The sequence below is a fragment of the Caloenas nicobarica genome, chromosome 14, assembly GCF_036013445.1.
Source record: "Caloenas nicobarica isolate bCalNic1 chromosome 14, bCalNic1.hap1, whole genome shotgun sequence".
In the NCBI taxonomy this organism is placed as follows: Eukaryota; Metazoa; Chordata; class Aves; order Columbiformes; family Columbidae; genus Caloenas; species Caloenas nicobarica.
Genome location: NC_088258.1, coordinates 16,675,205 through 16,695,502, shown reverse-complemented (window position 1 = coordinate 16,695,502; position 20,298 = coordinate 16,675,205). Strand labels below are relative to the sequence as shown.

At 41.9% G+C, this 20,298-nt stretch overlaps 1 protein-coding gene across 3 annotated transcripts in view; it reads left to right on the top strand.

Moving 5' to 3' along the window:
- Positions 1-372: 372 nt before the first annotated feature.
- The window catches only part of TXNDC11 (thioredoxin domain containing 11), a 34,756-nt gene continuing 14,830 nt past the window's right edge, over positions 373-20,298 (top strand). Inside the window, exons 1-8 of one of the 3 annotated variants that reach the window (XM_065644766.1) lie at positions 373-586; positions 5,544-5,618; positions 5,892-6,108; positions 6,849-6,946; positions 8,878-9,007; positions 16,415-16,508; positions 17,737-17,849; positions 19,024-19,224. In XM_065644766.1, the coding sequence (XP_065500838.1) occupies positions 441-586; positions 5,544-5,618; positions 5,892-6,108; positions 6,849-6,946; positions 8,878-9,007; positions 16,415-16,508; positions 17,737-17,849; positions 19,024-19,224 (1,074 nt within the window). In that variant the 5' untranslated portion in view covers positions 373-440. Of the gene's footprint in view, positions 587-5,543; positions 5,619-5,891; positions 6,109-6,848; positions 6,947-8,877; positions 9,008-16,414; positions 16,509-17,736; positions 17,850-19,023; positions 19,225-20,298 lie in introns of those variants that run through there. The other 2 variants (XM_065644767.1, XM_065644768.1) reach the window with 2 other exon arrangements.

Here is a 20,298-nt window from a genome sequence, read left to right as displayed (position 1 = left end):
AATTCTCGACAAAACTAAACATGAAATCCTTGTTCTGTAAGGCCGGTGTGAAGTGTTTAATGACTCCGGGGGGGTCGGTGCTGCCAGAAACGGCGTTACCGGGGGGGGGGGGGTCGTACCCGCTGATCCCGGCCAGGGCAGTTTGACGGCGTCCTGCCCAAGCGGCCGAGGCGAACACGCCAACTCCTGCCGGGTTTTTCCTGAGACCGGGGAGCGAGCGGAGCCCGACGGCACCCGCTCCCCCCTCGCCTTCCCCGGGCTCCCGGCTGCCCCAGCCCGGCCGGGCCCGGCCCCAGTGCGCCTGCTCGGGGCGGCGCGACGTGGCGGCGGCGGGTTGGCGGGCGGGAGGGGCCGCCCCGGCGCGGCTGACAGGCGGGCGGTGGAGACGTGTGCGAGCGGGAGCGGCCGGGCGGCCCCGCACCCCGCCCGGGCCGGGGGTGATGTCGTTATGCGGTGGCTCCGGCCCGTCGGCTGCCCCTCGGCTGCGGCCCCGCGCGGCGCAGATGGCGCGGCGGCCCGAGCTGCTGTGCGGCGCTGCCATCGTGCTGGGCTGCGCCTTCCTCGTCGCCCTCAAAGTCACCTGCAGGTAATGGCGGGGGGCGGCTCGGGGGAGCGGGCGGGGGCCGGGGAACGCGGCGCCAGGCGCCCTTCCAGGCGGCGGTGCGTGCCCGGCGGCCTGGGGCAGAGCCGCCCGCGGGGTCCCGCCCCGGGGCCTGCGGGGCGCCGAGGCTGCCGGGGCCGCGGTGGCCGGGCCGGGGGTTCCCGCTCCCGCCTCCTCGCGCCGCGCCCGGGCCCTGTCAGGAGCGGGGGACGGACAGACAGACAGACAGACAGACCCTCCTTCCTCCCCAGCCCGCCACACGCGATCCCCGTGGCAGCGGCGGCCGTCTCGCGTGGCGGAACAGCGTCCCGGGCGGGGCCGGGGCCCCGATCCCCGCACTAGTATCAGGGTGGCAAAGAAGCGGCGGGGTTTTTAGGACGCGTATGTACGTCTTCGTTGGAGGGTGTCGGGGCGTGGCGGGTACGGGATGCGCACACACCTGAGAGGCAGGTGCTTTGTTGAGAAAGCTGGTTTTCCGTATCTCCGGAGAAGAACTCGCGCCTCACGTACCTCACGTTGTCCTAGAGGGGCTGAGGGGCCCGGCGCTGAGCCCCGTTCCTCAGCCCGCTCAGCCGGCCGCGTTGGCCTGAGGGCCGAAGGGGACACAACAGGCCTCTTCTGGCCCATGCGTCAATGCCGACACCCCCGTCACCTGCACCTGCTTCAGACAGAAGGATGCTTTGCTTTTTAAAAATCTTTCATTTTATTTTCCCAGCGTGCTGGCGCTTCTCTTGGGAGCTGGAACTTTGTTCGTTGCAGAAGTCTCTCTGGCTCCCGTTTGCCCGGTGCCCGGAGCGGGTGCAGTCGGGTGGGACGCGGGGGCACAGGAGCGCGCTGCGGCGGGCGGCGCGTTGCTGGAGCCCCAGCTGCGATCTCAGCGTTCTGGACGGGTTTTAGGTCAAGGTGACTGTTATGTACTTCAGGGTACGCTGTGTTAATTTAAGAACACCTGCGTTTGAGGTTTCGTTTTGGGAGTGGTAAAAGGCTACAAGGATCTGATTACTTCCCTGCTCTGCAGAATCTGACAAATTTTTATTCCAAGAAACACTCAGCACGCAGGTAATGCTTCTGGAAAACGCTAGGGCCTTATTTTCTCACCTGTGCGCAGAGGATATATTATTCGAATTGGGGTGAATTTTGGGTCTATCAGTGAGTGGCTCTGCAGCAGCAGTGCCTCTGTTCCTGCAGCCTTTGCCTCACACTGACCAGATAATATACATGGAAGTGTAAAGCTCTTGCTGTATTACCGAATGTATGGTGGAGGATTTCTGAACTTAATCACCTCTCTATTTTACTGTCCATTACTAAAAACTGATTTTTTTTTTTTTTTTTACACTTACAATGATGCTTCTGGTTTTTTCCTGCTCTCCTTTATTTAAAACCTGCATGTTCCTTTCATTTTACTGTTAGCTATATTTGAAAGCTCACAGATGGAATGTGCTTGGAATGTGCTTCTTGCCACCCTGTACGCTACAGGAAGTTTGATTAAAGGGTTTTGGCTTTTCAGATTGTAGTTAAATAGACACACTGGTGTCAGAAAAGTATTTCCCTGTTCTGTTGCTGTCAGAAAGGTAGAAAATTCAGGTGTAAAAATTCCTTGTGCAATTTGGAGAACAGTTAATTGCACGTTAACTGTGACTGCAGTACATAGTGTCTCGTCGCATGTCAGTACAGTTTGCAAGCAAGTCTCAGCACCAGAGTGCAGCGCTGACCACGTGTAACTTCTGAGGCCAATGGATAGAAACGATGGCAAGGGAAAATTCCTTTACTACAAGGCAATCCGTTAGTGGGATCTGAGGTATTGCAGGATTATAATAGCGGCTCAAGGAATAGCCAAATGATGCCTGACCTGCCATGCGTTATAATGGAAAGCCCGTGGTTTAGAACCCGAGTTATTTCTGGCACTATGCAAATGTCTTTTGAGACAACCTCACTCTGAGGACCTTCCGCTCAAAGGAGCTGATGCTCCAGACGCTGGCATGTGCTTTCCTTTATTACCACGTTGTTCTCTTGAAATGAGTTTAAATTTTTATAGGCTCTGTGCAGCAGGTAAATAACACAATCAGTGTTTTAATAAACAGCAAATGATATTATGTTTGTATAATCATTTATTACGCAATCCTCAGTTTATACTTGTATAATTTTTAGTGTTTCACACCACTATTCTCTTTGTAAACCTGGAAATTATCTAAAAGTACTCTGTTATTCATTTGGTATTGTGGAGGGAAACACTACTGACCAAATAGTTTTAAGAAGCTGGTAGCAGTTGGTTTATTGTGCTTTATTTTGTAATAATTACAAGAGTTTTTTTCATGTTTGAGGGTAGCCATGTGGTTCCTGACTCATTCATGTCATGGGACTTCCATTGATCTGGTTTACTTCCTTGCAATTTGGAGCCAATTTCCTATGTCATTTTCGAGGCTTATGCTGTTTCGTTTTGTATTCATCTGTCTGCTGACTCAGCGTAACTCTTGACCCAGTTGCCCACTTCAATTTGGTGGAGGTTACTGACTGGGGAGAAGGGAAGGAACAAAGGTGGAAGTCCATAGAAGGGACTAGATTTCTGGCCACCTGTGTGAAAACATAATTTTGTTAATTGTATTAACAATTAATGAACTGTGAACATGAGGGACTAGCTAATATTTTTAAAATTCTGGGTTTTTAAGCAAATATTATCTCTTACATATGAAGTAAGAATTTCCATAACCTTTAGAAAGTACCCTGGGAGTGATTCTTAAATCTTGGGCTTTAAGTGTGTGCTTAGTAACCCGGAAATGAGAGATTTGTGGCTTTGTGGGTCTGTATTGTGAAGACAAAGGTGCTTCTTACAAACCAGAACAACTGTAAAGTTTGGAAATGCGGCAACGTTGTTAGGAGGTTACGTAACGTATGAGTTTGACAGTGTTCAGGGCTCAGTAATTTTATCACAATTACTAAAATTGTAACCTGAGAAGGATCGAATATCAGGTAAAAATGTGTTTGTACTGTATTATTTTGCATTTTACTTTGTGATACAAGGTAAAGGAATGCACAGTCTTTCCTAAAACTTTCTGTCACATAAGGAATCACAGAATCACAGAATGTTAGGGATTGGAAGGGACCTCGAAAGATCATCTAGTCCAATCCCCCTGCCAGGGCAGGAACACCTAGGTGAGGTTACACAGGAAGGCGTCCAGGCGGGCTTTGAATGTCTCCAGAGAAGAAGACTCCACAACCTCCCTGGGCAGCCTGTTCCAGTGTTCCGTCACCCTGACTGAGAAGAAGTTTCTTCTCAAATTTAAGTGGAACATCTTGTGTTCCAGCTTGAACCCATTACCCCTTGTCTTACTGTTGGTTGTCACCGAGAAGAGCCTGGCTCCATCCTCCTGACACCCACCCTTTATATATTTATAAACATTGATGAGGTCACCCCTCAGTCTCCTCTTCTCCAAGCTAAAGAGACCCAGCTCCTCAGCCTTTCCTCGTAAGGGAGATGCTCCACTCCCTTCAGCACCTTCGTGGCTGCGCTGGACTCTCTCCAGCAGTTCCCTGTCCTGCTGGAGCTGAGGGGCCCAGAACTGGACACAATATTCCAGATGGGGTCTCACCAGGGCAGAGCAGAGGGGCAGGAGAACCTCTCTGACCTACTGACCACCCCCTTCTAATCCCCCCCAGGTCCCATTGGCCTTCCTGGCCACAAGGGCCCAGTGCTGGCTCATGGTCACCCTGCTGTCCCCAGGACCCCCAGCTCCCTTTCCTCTACACTGCTCTCTAATAGGTCATTCCCCAACCTATACTGGAGCCTGGGGTTGTTCCTGCCCAGATGTAAGACTCTACATTTTCCCTTGTTATATTTCATTAAATTTTTCTCCGCCCAACTCTCTAGCTTGTCCAGATCTCGCTGGATGGCAGCACAGCCCTCTGGCGTGTCAGCCACTCCTCCCAGCTTGGTGTCATCAGCAAACTTGCTGATAGTACACTCAATTCCCTCATCCAAGTCATTGATGAATATATTGAACAGTATTGGTCCCAGAACTGACCCTTGAGGCACTCCACTAGATACAGGCCTCCAACCAGACTCCGCCCCATTGACCACGACTCTCTGGCTTCTCTCCTTCAGCCAGTTTGCGGTCCACCTCACTACCCGATCATCCAGTCCACACTTCCTCAGTTTAGCCGTGAGGATGCTGTGGGAGACGGTGTCAAATGCTTTACTGAAGTCAAGGTAGACCACATCCACTGCTCTGCCATCGTCAATCCACCTTGTTACGTCTTCATAAAAGGCTATGAGGTTGGTCAAGCACGACTTCCCCTTGGTGAAGCCATGTTGACTGTCCCTGATGACCCTCTTATCCTTGATATGTCTTAAGATGGCACCAAGGATAAGGTGTTCCATCACTTTCCCAGGGATGGAGGTGAGGCTGACAGGAACCTGGTAAAATTGAGCATTACAATAGTGCAGCCCATTTTTTTCATCTGATTTGCTCTAGTATAAATACAGCTAGTGGACAATTTTGGAATTAAGAAAATATAAAAGAGACAGTATGATCATTCACTTGCATTTAAGACAATTTATATCATAACAGCTTCTGAGCACCTTGGAAATGCTGAGTTCTGCATTGTTTCATTGCTGATTTGATAGAAAATGGTTGCCTGAGTATTTGGTTTATGTTATTGGTATTACTGGTCAAACCAATTTCTCTTAAGAAACTTAATCTGTCATAATATCTTTAAATTGAGACTCTCTGTTTGTTGATATGGTGAAATATGCCCTGAACAGTTTACAGTCCCTGTTCTAATGAGTAAAATAAACTAACACACATTTACATGTTTTTTCCTGATACAATATAAAAGACTAGAAGTGTAGAATACTTTAAAGCAAAACGTAAGGCAGGGTAGTAGTTTCTGTTTGTATAAATGTCACATCACAAAACTTTATGACCAGTGTCTCTTCTCTTATCAGGGTGCTGTCACCTAGAGTACAAGTGTTAAAAGAGGATGAGGCCAGGGAAGAAATCCAAAGAAATCACTCTTCCTGGTAATTTTATTGTCTGTAGCAACCAGCAATGAGTGTGAGCTAACATACCCGTAAACGTAGTGCATGGTATCACAGCGTGGCAAGGGTGATCTTCAGGCTTGTATGGTATCTCATGACACTAACTCAGATAATGTAAGTTGTAGGTGTTTGCATCAGTTTCTAAAGTTTTGTCATTGCACGACCTTTGCTAATATTGAAAATGAGGGCTTTGAGCCCACTTTTTGAACTACTGCTGTCCACTCTCCATAACCACTTTTCATTTCCATCCTGCAGCCGAGCAAAAGATGTAACCATGCCAGCGAAGCTTCCAGTGAATTTTTTCTCCACGACATCTCCAGTCATTGATCTTTTTCGGGGACAATTAGACTATGCAGATCACCTTCGTCAGGATGCAGAAGTTGTGCTGTATTTCTTCTATGCGCCGTGGTGTGGCCAGTCCATTGCATCAAGAGAAGAAATAGAACGTGTGGCCAGCAGATTGTCAGACCAGGTAACTCCAGAGAATATATGAATCTTAAACGTGACCTGATAGGTTTTTAATCTCCAAGCCAACGCTAGTTTCTGTCATCCCGTGGGAACCAGTAGGACTCGAATGCTCATGTTAGGATAACTCAGCCAGTCATCTTAATTCTAATTTCACATACAGAGTGTTAGAATAAATGGAGAAAACCTGTGATTCCTGCTTAGTTGTCTGTTATTTCTGCTCCTGAATGGGGAACTCTGCAAGTTTCTTCTTGTAAGATGTTCTCAGATTTATTCACCTCCTTTCAGACTGAAATTTAAAGGAGTTCACTTCCAGTTCCAGGATCCTTGGAGACACTGGTAATCAGATAAGACAGCAGCTTATAGCACTGCTTTCCAGCACTTGGTTACCTGGGAACACTTCACAGGTCCAACTGTCCTAAACCTCTGCTCACTGAGCTGCACTCTGCAGAAAAAGTAGTTAATATGGATCATGACTAAGTTAGTAAATTTGAAAGATTTAGATTAGGAGGGTTAAAAACTAGAAAGAAAAGTGACCAAAAGGATTTTTGTTGCAAAGTGACCAAAAAAAAAAAAAAAAAAAGTCTTGTGTGATAGAATTAAGAGAGGCAGAGATGGAATACTGAATTGAAAAAACACTGAAAGTAGCAGATAGAACGGCTTAGGAAAAGCACAAGTTAGATGAAGAAGGTCACAGTAATGAACTTTGTTTACTTTGTTAGCTGTGAATTTTTACCTGCTTTGCAGGTGCTGTTTGTGGCTGTAAATTGCTGGTGGAACCAGGGGAAATGCAGGAAGCAGAAGCATTTCTTTTATTTTCCTGTAATACACTTATACCATCGGAGGTAAGATTTCATACGTACAGTCCGGGGTTTTTGTTGTTGTTTTGGGAAACAGAGAGATTGTATAAAATGTTGAATTTTGAAAACGTTATATTTATGGCTATAGTAAATAGTCATAGATGAGGAGATTCTGGGTGAAGTTCATCCCATATGCTACTTGAATGTCAAGAAGGGCTGTAAATGTCACTTAAACGACATGCTGCTCAATTCTTTGTCCTTACGGAAATTTTCTTTTGCCCATGCATCTCCTGGAAGTTCTGCCTCTAATGAAAAGCAAGGAATTCAGATTTATGTATTAATTTCAGTGGCCTGCTTGCTCTGTGGATGGATTATATCAGCTGGTCCCTATTTGTGGCAGCAACAGTGTGTTTATGGATTATTGAATTCAGTGGAATTTAAGTGCATGTTTAAATGGCACTATGTACTGAAGACTTTCTTCTAAATTTGAACTTTATGCTCACTTTTTTATGCTCCAAATGTTGAGGTACCATTGTATAACATTTTATATAATCTCACTTTTAGTTTTTAGTATTTGTATTTATTATCCTTTTTTTTTCCTCTTCGTGTGGAGCAGAAGGTAAGGAAACACACTTTCTATTGCTAGGCACCATAGAGCTGGATGCTGTGTAGTATGTCACTTGCATTTTACTTGTATACCCTAATTTTGAACTGCAACTCTCTTCCATTACAGAGGCTGATTTTGGTTTTTGGGAGGGATTTATGTATTGAGGAGGAAAAATCCCTATCTTTGTCAGCTGAACTTGGAACAGCCACAGATGGCACTGGTGTAATTCAAACTGTAATAAAAAAACCAACAATCCCACTTGGGTGTACATTGCATTAAACTTATTTACACATTAGACGGATACACTTTGATATTATCAGTAACCTTAAACAGAGTTGCAATGAGATGAGATGTAAATTCATATAGATACTTGATAAAAACCCCAAAGGGCAACCCGCCCCTCATGCCTGAGATATTAAACCTCAAATGTTGTGTACTGGGCATGTGACACATTGAAGCAGTGCATGTAGACAAAGGTTTGTAAAAGCCAGCGTAGAATTTAAAATCATCGACTGAGCTCTAGAAGACCATTTCTAAGCATCTGAATATAGGTGTATCAGGGTGAGTTTGATATTTTTCAGAGTGTCTGTAAGTATAAAGTATATTAAAAGATATATCACATTAAATTATTCAGTGGGAATGGACTAATTCCTCATGATTTTTGTGTTTGATTTCATTTGGACCGTGATGCTTTGTCCAACCTAACGATAAGAAATCAGATACAAGATTTCAAGGGGATGAAGGAGAATGTCTGGAAATCGCAACCACAAGGCGCAGCCCACCTTCTGTTTTAGCACCGCCTAATGTGGTGTGAACTGTTGGGTCGGGTGGCTGGGGCAGAAACTGTGGACTGAGTGTTCATCAGTGGCCTGACTGGAAAGTCCCTGCTTTATTGGGTGCTACTTGTAAAAGTCTTTTGTAAAAATCTTGCACCTTTTCAGGTTGATACTGTTTGAACTTTGTAAAGATTTTTAAAAATCAAGTGAAAATAGTGGTGTTTTTCAAGTTTTCAAGCCACATATATTTACTTCGGACAAAGCAGAAAGCTACATATATGATCTTATAATCCATACCCGCATTTTACCAGCTGCTTTAATGGGACTCGGAGGAGGTCTCCGTCCCTTCGTCCCCAGCAACACGCTGCATCTGCCCATAGGTGCCGCGTTAGAGTCGCTGCAATTCCTGCGCTGTACTGCAAGTCTGGTAACACAGCTCCTCTATCAGTCACAGAAGCCACTGCTGATTAACACAGAGAGCAGTTCCCTAGAGGCTGAGCGTGCTGTCTGTGTAATTCCCTCCCGGGGGTGGCAGAGATAGGACTCTACTGCTAATTTAAGTCTTAATGTTTTATTATTTTTTTTGGTACTAGTTTTGGACCAATTGAATACAAAGGCCCTATGAGTGCTGTTTATATTGAAAAGTTTGTTCGCCGGGTGATGACACCACTACTCTACATCTCGTCTCGATCAAAATTACTAGATTTCCTCTCAAATTATGAGGTACTTGTCTCTCTTCTTTAGCTTTACCACTGTGGTTCAGAAAGAGTTTGACATGTTTCACAATTAAATTTGATCTGCTCCAAAGTGCTAGTTTTATTTTCAGGATCCTGAAGTCAGTGCCCTGTAAATTTGTTAAAATCATAAAAATATGAAATGACAAATTCATAATGTTGGTTCCCTGTATAGTGACTCTTATGATTTAGCGATGCTTTTAATTTACAGTGCTTTCATATGTAGAGACAACAATCAAAGTTGTTACCTCACCAAAAAGTTACGTAAGAACAAGAAATAAGGGAGAAATCTGTTCACAGAAATCCTGCAGTGAAAGTTGGGAAAGCATTTGAGAATATATAACCATTACTTTAGTTTTTAAAGGAATATTAAACCTTCCTGATAAGTAAAAACAAATGTGAAATCAGTTGAAATAACAGCTCCTAACCAAATTGATTGCTGTAACTTCATAATTTCAATCCACTGGTACATTGTGTTTTATTAATTTCCAGTCTCTTGTGTTCAGAGGTGCCAGGATTGGTAGCAATACTGGTGGATTAATGTCTTCCAATTAGACAAAGTGCGCTTACAACAAAACCATTTATAATCCCTTGGTAACTGTTAGTTTCTGTATTGCACAATGGAGAAATACCATAATTTTGCTAAACCTCAAGCTATTAGAGCAGAACAGAAAACCTGATCAACAAATGGATGCAGGTGGTACTAGTAGGGGCCAAAGCACAGGAGGGTCTTTAAGCAGAGTTCTCTTGGACCTGGTGCGTGTTCCAAGGGCTGGTGCCGGGGCAGGACGGAGCCGTTCGGTGGGAGCTGCAGGGGCCGCACTCCGGCCGTCTCCATGCACAGGGGCTGCTCACGCTCCGGTTTATCCCCCAGGAGCTGCGCCTGAGTTTAGTTTCCAGTGTTTTAAGTGGGGACTGGGAGTCAGGAGTGGTGAGTTGTGTGTCTGTCTCTAATGCTGTGATCACAAACGATTGTGTTGTCGTTTTCACTGCCTTAGTTTTGCCATTCTAAACCTCTCTTTTTTTTGCCTCCTATAGAGATTTGAAAACAGCTGTGCTTGTTTTTTTGTCTGTGATAGATGAATGATTTCTTGGTAGCCTGCAGAGGTAACTGATAAGCATAGTGTCATTAAGCTTAAATTTGTTTTACAGTAGGAGGTGCACTTCCGTTGGGAAAGGACAAAGATAAGAGACAAATTTAGGGGGCAAACCAGAAAATATTTTTTAAAATACTGCTTAGCAAACGAACAGGTATTTTTAATTCTATGTTCAAACTTCCCCCCTTCCTGTTTTTCAAATTCGGTGGCTCTAAATGCCCAATCTCTGTTTATGTTTAGCATTTTTTGGTTCTTTTTCCTGAACTGGACTAAGAATAGGGTCTGGTCTGTCCTGCTGCCCCACAGTTGTTCAAGGCTGAGGTTGTTTCCCAGGCTGTGGCACTAGGTGCTCAGTGTCTTGCCTCTGTAAAGTTAAACAAGAGAGGGAGAAGGGGATACAAAAATACCAGCCAGCTCATGCAGTGAGATCTGTTCAGAGAACAGGGCGTTGGCCAGTGCACGTCCAGGTGAGTGCAAAAAGAAAAGCAACTGCTGAGTGATCAGGAGCTGGGATACAGAGAAAACCTAAGGAAAGAGAATTGGATATGAAGAGGGATGGGGAGGGAAACAGGTTCAGGCACGAAGGAAAAGTTAGTTTTAAACCAGAAAGAAACACATTGTTTCATCATTTTAAGCAGTTAGAAATGTGAATGTTTTCTAATGTTTGCCATGCAAGTTGATGAACTTTATGCTTTTTGTAGGAGAAGACATAATCGAGGGAGTGACTCCTGTGTTCAAGTTGGAAAGTTTGAGGAGTGGAGCAGGTTACAGGGAGTGTGTGCATGGCACAAACTAATTGCTATTGTGAGAGCCTTAGCTAGTGTCTTCCTTGAATTTTTGATCTTTTATATGTTAAAAATGTTAATTTTTAGCATAAGGGAAAGGAGGAAAGACTGCAAAGGATAGAACATTATGCAGATTGACCACTGGCTGCTGCGTGATCAGGTTTTTGTGATTTTTCTTCATTGAAAAGCTAATTCATTTGAAGCTCAGAATGTTTTCTGAAAGATTTGTCACCGTCAGTGTCTAATTTTCAGTCCTGTGTTCTGCTAGGAAATGGGTTCTGCAAACTTCTGTTAGGGGTATTTACTTTTGACTGAAAATGTCAGTAGAAAAGAACCCCTTTGCAGCTGACCCGCAGGCTGTGCTCAGACAGTACCCGTTCTGTTCCTTGACCACTTCATTCCACTTTGTGTCAGGGCCTCCCGTATTGAGGAAGCAGTAGGTGGCAGAGGAGTTGCCCGTCACTCGCTTTTTGTCCTCATTGTTTTGTTCCTCTCTCCAAGGATGGCAATATGTGTAATCTGGAGCGTGCAATATGTTCCTAAGTCGTTAGTAGGTGAGTGGTTCATTTGCAGGGCATCATGTAGAGTTGAAGTTTACTCAGCACGTGTTTCCACACTTAAGAGCTCCTGCGCCCTTCTCTTGTTTCCAGGGTATTTTGTTGTTGCCTGTCAGCTTACTGATTGCCAGGACTTCAAGCCCATAGTTATCCTTTTCCATCTAGTCTGTGAAGCTTTTGGTGCTTTAATCTTGAGTTCGAATTCCCGTAGCCAGCTTTTGGCAGAAAAAGCATCTAGCAAAGAAAACCAGGAGCTCTGCTCACACTCAATGGGATATTGAAATCCATTAAACATGTTAGCATGCCTGAACTAAGGAGTACTGTAAAAGTACCAAGATAAACAGTCAAACCTTTTTTTATTTTTTTTTTAGTTGAACCGCACGAAGAGATACTGAAATCTAGCAGCATTTTCTCTTGTATTCAAATGAAACACTGATGAACAGAATCAGCTAAATGTAAGAGCACTTGGGGTTAGTTATGTGCTGGTGAGGCCGTTCCTCAGCCACATCACGGCTCTCGTGAGATGCTGCATTGACCTCACAAGAGGGCGCTCAAACCCCGTGAAAAAAATTCTGCTTGAGGACTCGAAATCTAGGAAGTAAAGATTCAGATTCTGCATTTTTTTACGTGTGAGTTTTGTGGTTTGGTTTGGATTTTTTGTTGGGGGTTTTTTGTGCCTTTTAATTTTTTTTTTTTTTGTGGAAGGATACTAGTGCAAAACTAGAACTGGATAAGAATTAGAATTTAAGTTTTGAGAGCGAAGGGAAAAAATCCCCTTTGGGAAGCACTTAAAATGTTGGAATGTATAGAAAGATTTAAATTACATCAAGAGAAAGTTATGCAGTTCCTGCCATAGCTCCAGGTGCCTGTAAGTACCTATAATCAGACTTCTTTTATTTTCGTAACTGCAGAGATGTAATAGTTCAATTTTAATCCAAACTGGCGTGTCTCATGTCTCATCTGACTAGCCCAGCGACTAGAAATGGCCTCATCCTTCTGAGGCACAGAGAAAGAAAACGTGCAGCTTCTCTAGTTAGACAAAAATCTTCATTCACTTATGAAAACACGGAATGTGCCCAGGGACCTCATAATTTCCTGGCTTCAGGAGGCGAGGTACTGTCAGGTACCACAGGTGGATTGGACTTCACAGCTTGCTCTTGTGTGGAGCGCTCTGGTGCATGTGTTAACTGAGGATTTTCTTTCGGTTCTGGATGCACAATGTTTATAACGTTGTTAGAAAATGAACAGACTCATAAATTTAAGTAATCTAATATCAATCAACAGTTTCTTCTTTGCATTTCTATAGTATAGAATTAGGGGTATGTAATACTGGTTCTTCTGGTCCCCAGAGATAACGCGTTCCTTTCCTGTTGCTGTTTTCTTTCCTGGGTTCACAGATAAAATGAGGCAGGAATTGTCTGCCAGCACACGCCTGATATTCCGAAAAAAAAACCAAACCACCACTCCCTTATCTCAATGCAATATAGCCAAAACATAAAAATAAATAAATACATATCAGGATAGAAATAATGGCATAGTAAAAGCGTTTATCTAATTGTAAAAGCTAATCAGTAGCTGTGGGTTTTTTTCAGTTCTCTATCCCCATTACTTCACATTTGTTGGCTTTTAAATTTCAGAGCTCTTTCATCACATAGTCATCTAATAGTGTCTTTCTACAACTCTTCAGAGTCAGATGTAGTTTCAATGATTCCCAATAACCTTTGCAAATGTTGGTTCTCACCTTTCTCTCCCTTTTCTAAAGCGTTTATAGAAATGTTGAACTATATGAGCACCAGTACACAACCTGGTTGGCTGTCTTTGTGGAAAACCAATCATTTCAACCCGTAGTTTTCACTTTTCTGCTAATCTTGAAAAGGACCTTCCATGTTATTCCTTATCACCTTAGTTTCTTCCAGTGTGTTTGGTAACTTCTTGTGGGCTTTTGGGGCATTCCAGTATGCCGCATTGAGTAGATCAGTCATCTGCACGCTTGCTCCTTCCTTCAAAGACCCATGATAGTAATAAAACCGTGCTGGCTGTTCTCCAATTAAAATTACTTACCTGAAGATCTCTATTCATTCTTAAAGTTTCTGTGAACTTACTGATCTGTAATTGTTGAGATTCTTGTCAAGTCTGTTATTCGTTTGACTTAATTGCCATCGCACATCACTTTCCATTCCTCTGATGTAGACATGAAGCAAGAAATAGGCTACACTGCAATTAAAGATTTTTGTAGTTCCATGTATGAGTTTCATTAGGAGAAGGTACTAATGACCCTTCACTACTGACATCACTAGGTTTATTCCAAAACCTTTCCTACAAACACTTGGCTTGAGACAGATCCTGAAAATCGTTTCATGGAAAGAAAAACTCCAGTCTAGCAACACTAACATTCCTAATGTGGTGTCTTTAAACTATCCCTGTGTCACATTCCAATATTTTATCCTCCCACTTTATACATTAGCAAGGCAAATCCTGTTCAACTGATTATTCCTAACTGCCTGTGTGAAGGTAATTAACCATAACCCCATGCAGATGGTTACATGGAAGCAGCTGGAGGTCCTTAACAGCTTGGATGTAGGTGCCACATCAGCCGTACGCAGGTGTTGGTGCTACAGCAGTTACTGGTTGTTTTGAGGTTCTTATGTGCAAGGGAGTGGGAGTCGCTGCCATTGACCTTCTCTCAGCACACTTGTGTTCAGAACTAGGAACATCTTATTTACACGGAGAGATCTTTTCTGTAAGACTTGAGTATTGCTTGCTGGAGCAAGATTCCTTGTGAGTTGCTGGCACCTGGAAGTGTTCAGTTTTGTTAAAAAGAGCAGAGTGGTTTGTATTAGCAAATGGATCTCTTCCGATGGAAGAACAGGAAAATTTGCATGGTACTTGAGAAAAGAAATACAGCATTTTAGACATTCTTCTTGTGTATAATTGTGGCCTGTAACAGGGAGGAAATTTTAACTATGATCATTAAAAGGGTATTAAGTAACCAGGTTAATGATCAGGCATACAGCATTAGTATGTATTCTTCCCACTACATTTTTCTCGTATTGAAAAAGCACTTTCCAAAAATGTCTCATGGAAGCATCTTATTCTTCATGATCTGGAAGTCTTAAGCTGCTGTGAGTGTACAACAGGACTGGCAGTCAGAATCAGAACATCACCTTTGGGGATCAACTTCATAAATATTTCTAGATCTGACTTTTTCTTGTCATGTTTTACTGTCACTTTTGACTCTTCTTTCATTCAGTATTTGGTGCTATAAGTTTGCTTTGTACAGTAACAGGATCCAAAAATGGTCCTAGGAAATGGGGAACTAAAATCTTGGTCATCTTATCTGTCTCCTTAATTTGGTTCACTTGAATGCTTCGCAAGTTTTTACAGGAGATTGTTTCTCTTCACGTGGTACTAGGAGAAAAACATGAACACTAATTACTAACCTGTTTATTGTTTAAAAAAGAAGAATGAGTGCCATGATTTTGCTGTATCTTTTCACTTTTACTTATATTTTTATTTCCTTCTTTACAATTGTTATTGCAGAAGTTTCACTGATTGCTTGTCTCTCATTTTTATCATTGAAAATTTTCTTGGAGTACCTCATAAGGAATCCTTGTGAACAAGGATCTTGTGTTTAGCATTCATTCATGACAAATAATTCCTTCCTAGAAATAACAGGTCATCAGTTGGAATGGGCAATGTTGTTATAAGTGAACATCCTGAGATTGCTAATCAGCTGAATTAGCTTAATTTATCTGGCTGATATGAATAACTGTTCATACCACTGATGACAGTACCAGGCAAAATATGTGTTCATTTTTAAAAAATCGGTTAAAAATGTTATATGTAAATCTCAGCAAAAAAATAAAGCAGAAAGCCAAACAAAAATACTTCTTTGGGAATATATTTGCTACGCAAATGGATGATGGGTGAGTCTGAAATCTTTTGTTCCGCAGCAGTCCCTAGAGTGCTCTTGTTTTGTATATCAAATGCTTTTTCTGTACGCACTGGTGGCACTGGGAAACAAATAACAGAAAATAACCAAATTCCATCACTTACTCTGTCCTCAAAGTTTATTAAACCAATTTGAGCGATGTATTAAAAACCATAATTAATAATATTTTTTAATGGATTATATTTTTCAAAATTTAAAACCGAAACCTAATTGAAATTTTGGAACAAGAGGAGTCTAAAGGCTGTGCACCTCTCTGTTCCAAGTCAGCTTCTCCCAGATTTTCTTCTGCAATTTAATGTGAAGCCATTCAGGCTTCATACCTGGCGAAGTCAATAGGCCTGTATAGGGATGAGTCCTTTAAATTTGGCAATTTGAAGAACTTTCTGGATATGCAGGTGGGATATGGGGCTCTTTCAGTGCTTTTGTGCAGCTGGTCTCTGACTCCTGCAGGATATACTGAAAGAATTTACAATGAACGATAGCTCAATGATGGGATGATCATTTGGCTTGACGATTCAAGTATTTACACACAAAATATGAGTTCACATGTAGTTGCTAATTATGTGCAACATAGTGAACAATTAAAGTGCTGCAGTTTAAGTTGCTCATACTCTGAAAAATTACATTTGATATTCCAATTCTAGAAGAAATATTTATGATGCTTATGGTTCTTATGTTGATTCTGGAACTGTCTCTGAAATATTTATAAAGGAAATATTAATTGTTTTTATTGAACTTTAATAGCTAACATGGGAGATATGCGGTTTGAAACTTATACATCTACAGCCATAAAATCCCTTTCTCATACGTAGCTTTTGAATGACAACTTCAGAACTGATTTCTATTCAGTCTTTCAATAAATTTTTCTTGCAGCATAAAGTGCCTGTTCTTCAGTAAACATTGTCTTTTTAAAATCTGTTGTGTCTTACTGTAGACAAATAATTGCTGTGCCCCGTATACTTATACTTGAAAATAGCAAATTAACTCTAATTCTTATTATTTCAGCCTGGAGTTCTTGGATATTTTGAGTTCAATGCTTCACCTCAGCCACCTGGTTATTTAACTTTCTTCACATCAGCATTACATTCATTAAAGAAAGGTAAAAGCTCCATTTTCATAATTTAAGTTGTCTGTGAATGAGTTATATATAGGGTCTTAAGTAGGTTTTTTTGCAATATTTTGTAACTTGGGAATTATTCCCTTTTGAGTGTTCCTTGATGTTGATCTAGTTATGAGACTGTTATTACAGTGCAAGGATTGCTTACGTAAAAGGCTTATTATGTGATCGGCTGTCATGGAATAAAGTATATGACAGGCTGCTGTTCAAGGGTACATTAAGATACAGTTTCCTCAAAAATCTAAATGTGTAGCTGCAGCCCATACAGAGCCATAACCAGAGCAGCGCTTACCAAGTGTTTGTCTTGTGCGGCATTTGAAATGCTAGGTTCAGGGGCATTAGGATGAACTTGACTTTGTTGACCGCAGTCACTAAATATTGACAAAGCGCTTTCCCCAGATGGAGTTACGGAGCTGGTACAAGGTAGCATGATGGAAAGGGCTTTGTGCCCCTGTTGTTTTGCATTAATAATCTAAAATACAAAAACTCTTCCATTTACACATGCAAACTTTGTATATCTTTAATACGTTTTTTCCCAGGTCATAAATTGTGGATAGAACTTGTGTAAAGTTAAGATTAGCACATTTTATGGATATTTCTTCCTGTCAGCAAGTGAAGGAAATTGATGGCATTATTCTGATTTTTTACTGTGCCACGGACTTGGTATATGATATAGAGCCTATTCTCTTACGTTTTGTTCTGTAATTTCCCTGTTTATATGTTGAGGCAGTGCTTTGCAACATAAAGATGAGAAGCATCCTATCATTCTGTGTACATATTTATAAATATAGAAATACTATAATATGTATTTGCATGGTATATATTTACTGTAAATGTTAATCATCTAAACAGTCAATGTTCATACCTTTTCCTTATATCTATATCTTATCTCGGGTTTTGAGATGTCATAACACATAACAAGGTGCATCTATGATACCAGACTCTATATTTAATAAGCAAATCAAGAAATTAGACAATTCAGGTTAACATTCTCTGTCCGCTGTGTGCAGGAGAACACGTTTGTTCTTGTTGCCTGCTCTTGTCACCTTCCTTCTGCCTCAGTCACCAACACTGGCAGATGCTGATCAGTAAGATTCTGTGCCTTTACATGGCAGCGTTCTGTGTTTTGGTTTGAAGGTGTTCTAAGGCTTTCAGGAGAGAAGTTTAGTGTGTATAATTGCATTTAAAACCTGAAAATTTGCCCTTTCAGATTACCTTGGAGCAATACGCTTTGGAGTGATCACAGATAAACGTGTTGCAGAGGAGATCTCGCTGGTGCGTTCAGGCAGCGTGTATTTGCACAGACACGTCAACACATCTCTCGTGAGTATTGGGTTTATGTTGTGATGACTCTGAGACAGCACATGGAGATTGAAGCTCCGTCCTTCTAGACCATCAATAAGTGTCTCATGGAGCTTTAGGATACATGATGTTTAAGCGCAGTATTTTTGTGCAGTAATGTACATTTTCATTCTACCAGTCAGCGGCTGTTCTAAGCAATAGCTTAGACCCAGGTTGATTGTTTCTATCAAAACAAAACACAAAAAACCCAAGCACCTCAGACATGACTGCACAAAACCTTTTTCCTGAAGTTTCTACCTTTCAGTGGGTCAGAATTAGAAAGCTACTTAAATGAGGATATGGACAAAAGGATTTTGTGTTGAGATAGTAGGAACAGTGAAAACTTGCATTTCGGTTTAAAACTATTACATTACACTGATTAGGAAAATCATGCAAATTGAATTAATTGAAAATTTGTAATACATATTAATCCATGTGGCGTGGTTTTGTGAGGTTGAGACTGAAAATAAAAACTTTCAGATCTGCTATTTGGCATAGAGACCTTATCTGTCCACACTAGTACCATGAGTGGAAGCTCTGTGAGGATGAAATAACATGTATTTCGTTCAATTGAGACTAGGGAGAACATGGATTTCTCAGGTTAAATTACTGGTAAATACATAAAACTACTTCTGTCTGTGCAAACGATTTAAGATAAACTTAATTTGTTAAAATTACCATAGAAGCTGTGAGCACTTTTTATCATGCATTTCTTTTCCCTGCATTCAGTAATATCAGTTTTAAATGCAGTTTCTAGATGTTGGGGTCTTAAAAGACTAATTTAAAATGAGTTAATATTGAGTAGTGGGAAAAGGTTTTCTAATACGCCATAAAACAAGATATGTGATGGTACCAACTTAGAGACTAAGCTCTTTCACTTATAAGGAAAAGTTATACTAGCAAGAAAAGTAAAGATTGTAAAGATGTAGTAGAAGAAAGGGGAGTTTCCCTGGTGGAATACTTTTTGCATGAAAGATTGTGTGTTAGTATGATCTGATGAGCATTTCGAAAGACTTCCCAAAAGGAAAGGGCCTATGTCATGCTGAAGTTCGCTGAGTAGTGTCATGAAATTTAGAGTTTTAAGCATGCCATATTTGAGAACTGCAGTCATTACTAAGCCTAATGAGGACAAATAATTTTTTTTTCCCCCTTGAAGATCTACCCAGATGACATCATGAACTACACTGCTGAGAACATTTGCAAGTGGGCTCTAGAAAACCGGGAGATGCTCATACGCTGGCTGAGACCACATGGTGGAAAAAGCCTTCTTCTGAACAACGAGCTGAAGAAAGGACCAGCACTTCTCATATTTATACCTTACAATCCCTTAGCAGAAATTCATCCTCTTTTAGATGAAGTAAGTAAAATGATTATTCTTTTACTTCACAACTACTAGAACTTGAGAGCTCTAGTCAGAGTTTTGAGCTCAATTGTGATAGGTACCTCATTTTATTTCGTTGTTCCAAGTATTCGGTTTTGTTTAAAAACATTTTCTCAAGCCATATTACTACAACTCCCTTAGGGGATTTGCATCCCACACAATGTGCCTTTGTCTCATGTCAACAGTTGTTCAGGACAAGCACCCAACTCCTTTCCTTGACTTCCCTCTGTGGTGAGTGCTGTGTGAGAGATGCAGATCTTTGGTCTTCTGTCCCAGCTGACATGGCTCAAATGAAAGAGCAAGAATGTATTTGAGCATTGCAGGACTTGTGGTTTGTCCACCCCATTCTATTAATATTTCTCCTCCCATCTTTCCAGAGGTGGTTACACAAGGAAGAAACGACCTTTTAGTAAACCAGACACTCTTATTTGAAATATAACCCAACTGAAAAACTACTCAGAACTAATCTGACTTTTACATCCTGTGCATCCCTTAGGCACCTTCCAGTTTTCTCTTCCTCTGACTTTATTTCCATTTCTGAACTGCCTAGGACAGGAGTTTGTGTAGCTGTGTAGTAAATGAGACAGGGAAACTAATGCAGCTGATTTTTTTTTTTTTTTTTTTTTTTTCTTCCCCTGGGCTATTTTTCACCTGGACCCCATTGTTCCATTGAATATCTCAGCAGCTGCAGGTCACAGTGGCGATCACATAGCACTGAGGACAGTGTGGAACAAGAAACCAGCAGCTGTGGCAGACAAACAGGAGGGCCCAGTTCTGCTGAGGCCTAATTAATATTGCAGTGCCTGAAGCAATGAGGAAAAAAATGAAAATAACTTACGATACAATATTTAGCCAAGCTAGAAATAGACACAATAAAAGCTGGACTGCTGCAAGATAGGGATGAGGAAAGCTTTGTGGAAAGACTGGAAAAGAACTGCAGTTATTCTTGTACTAACCTGTCCTGGTTTTGGCAGACTTAATTCAGGGATGCTTGTCACAGATCCAGCATTCTAATAGCAGGTACCACTTATTTTGATCAAATCAGTGCAA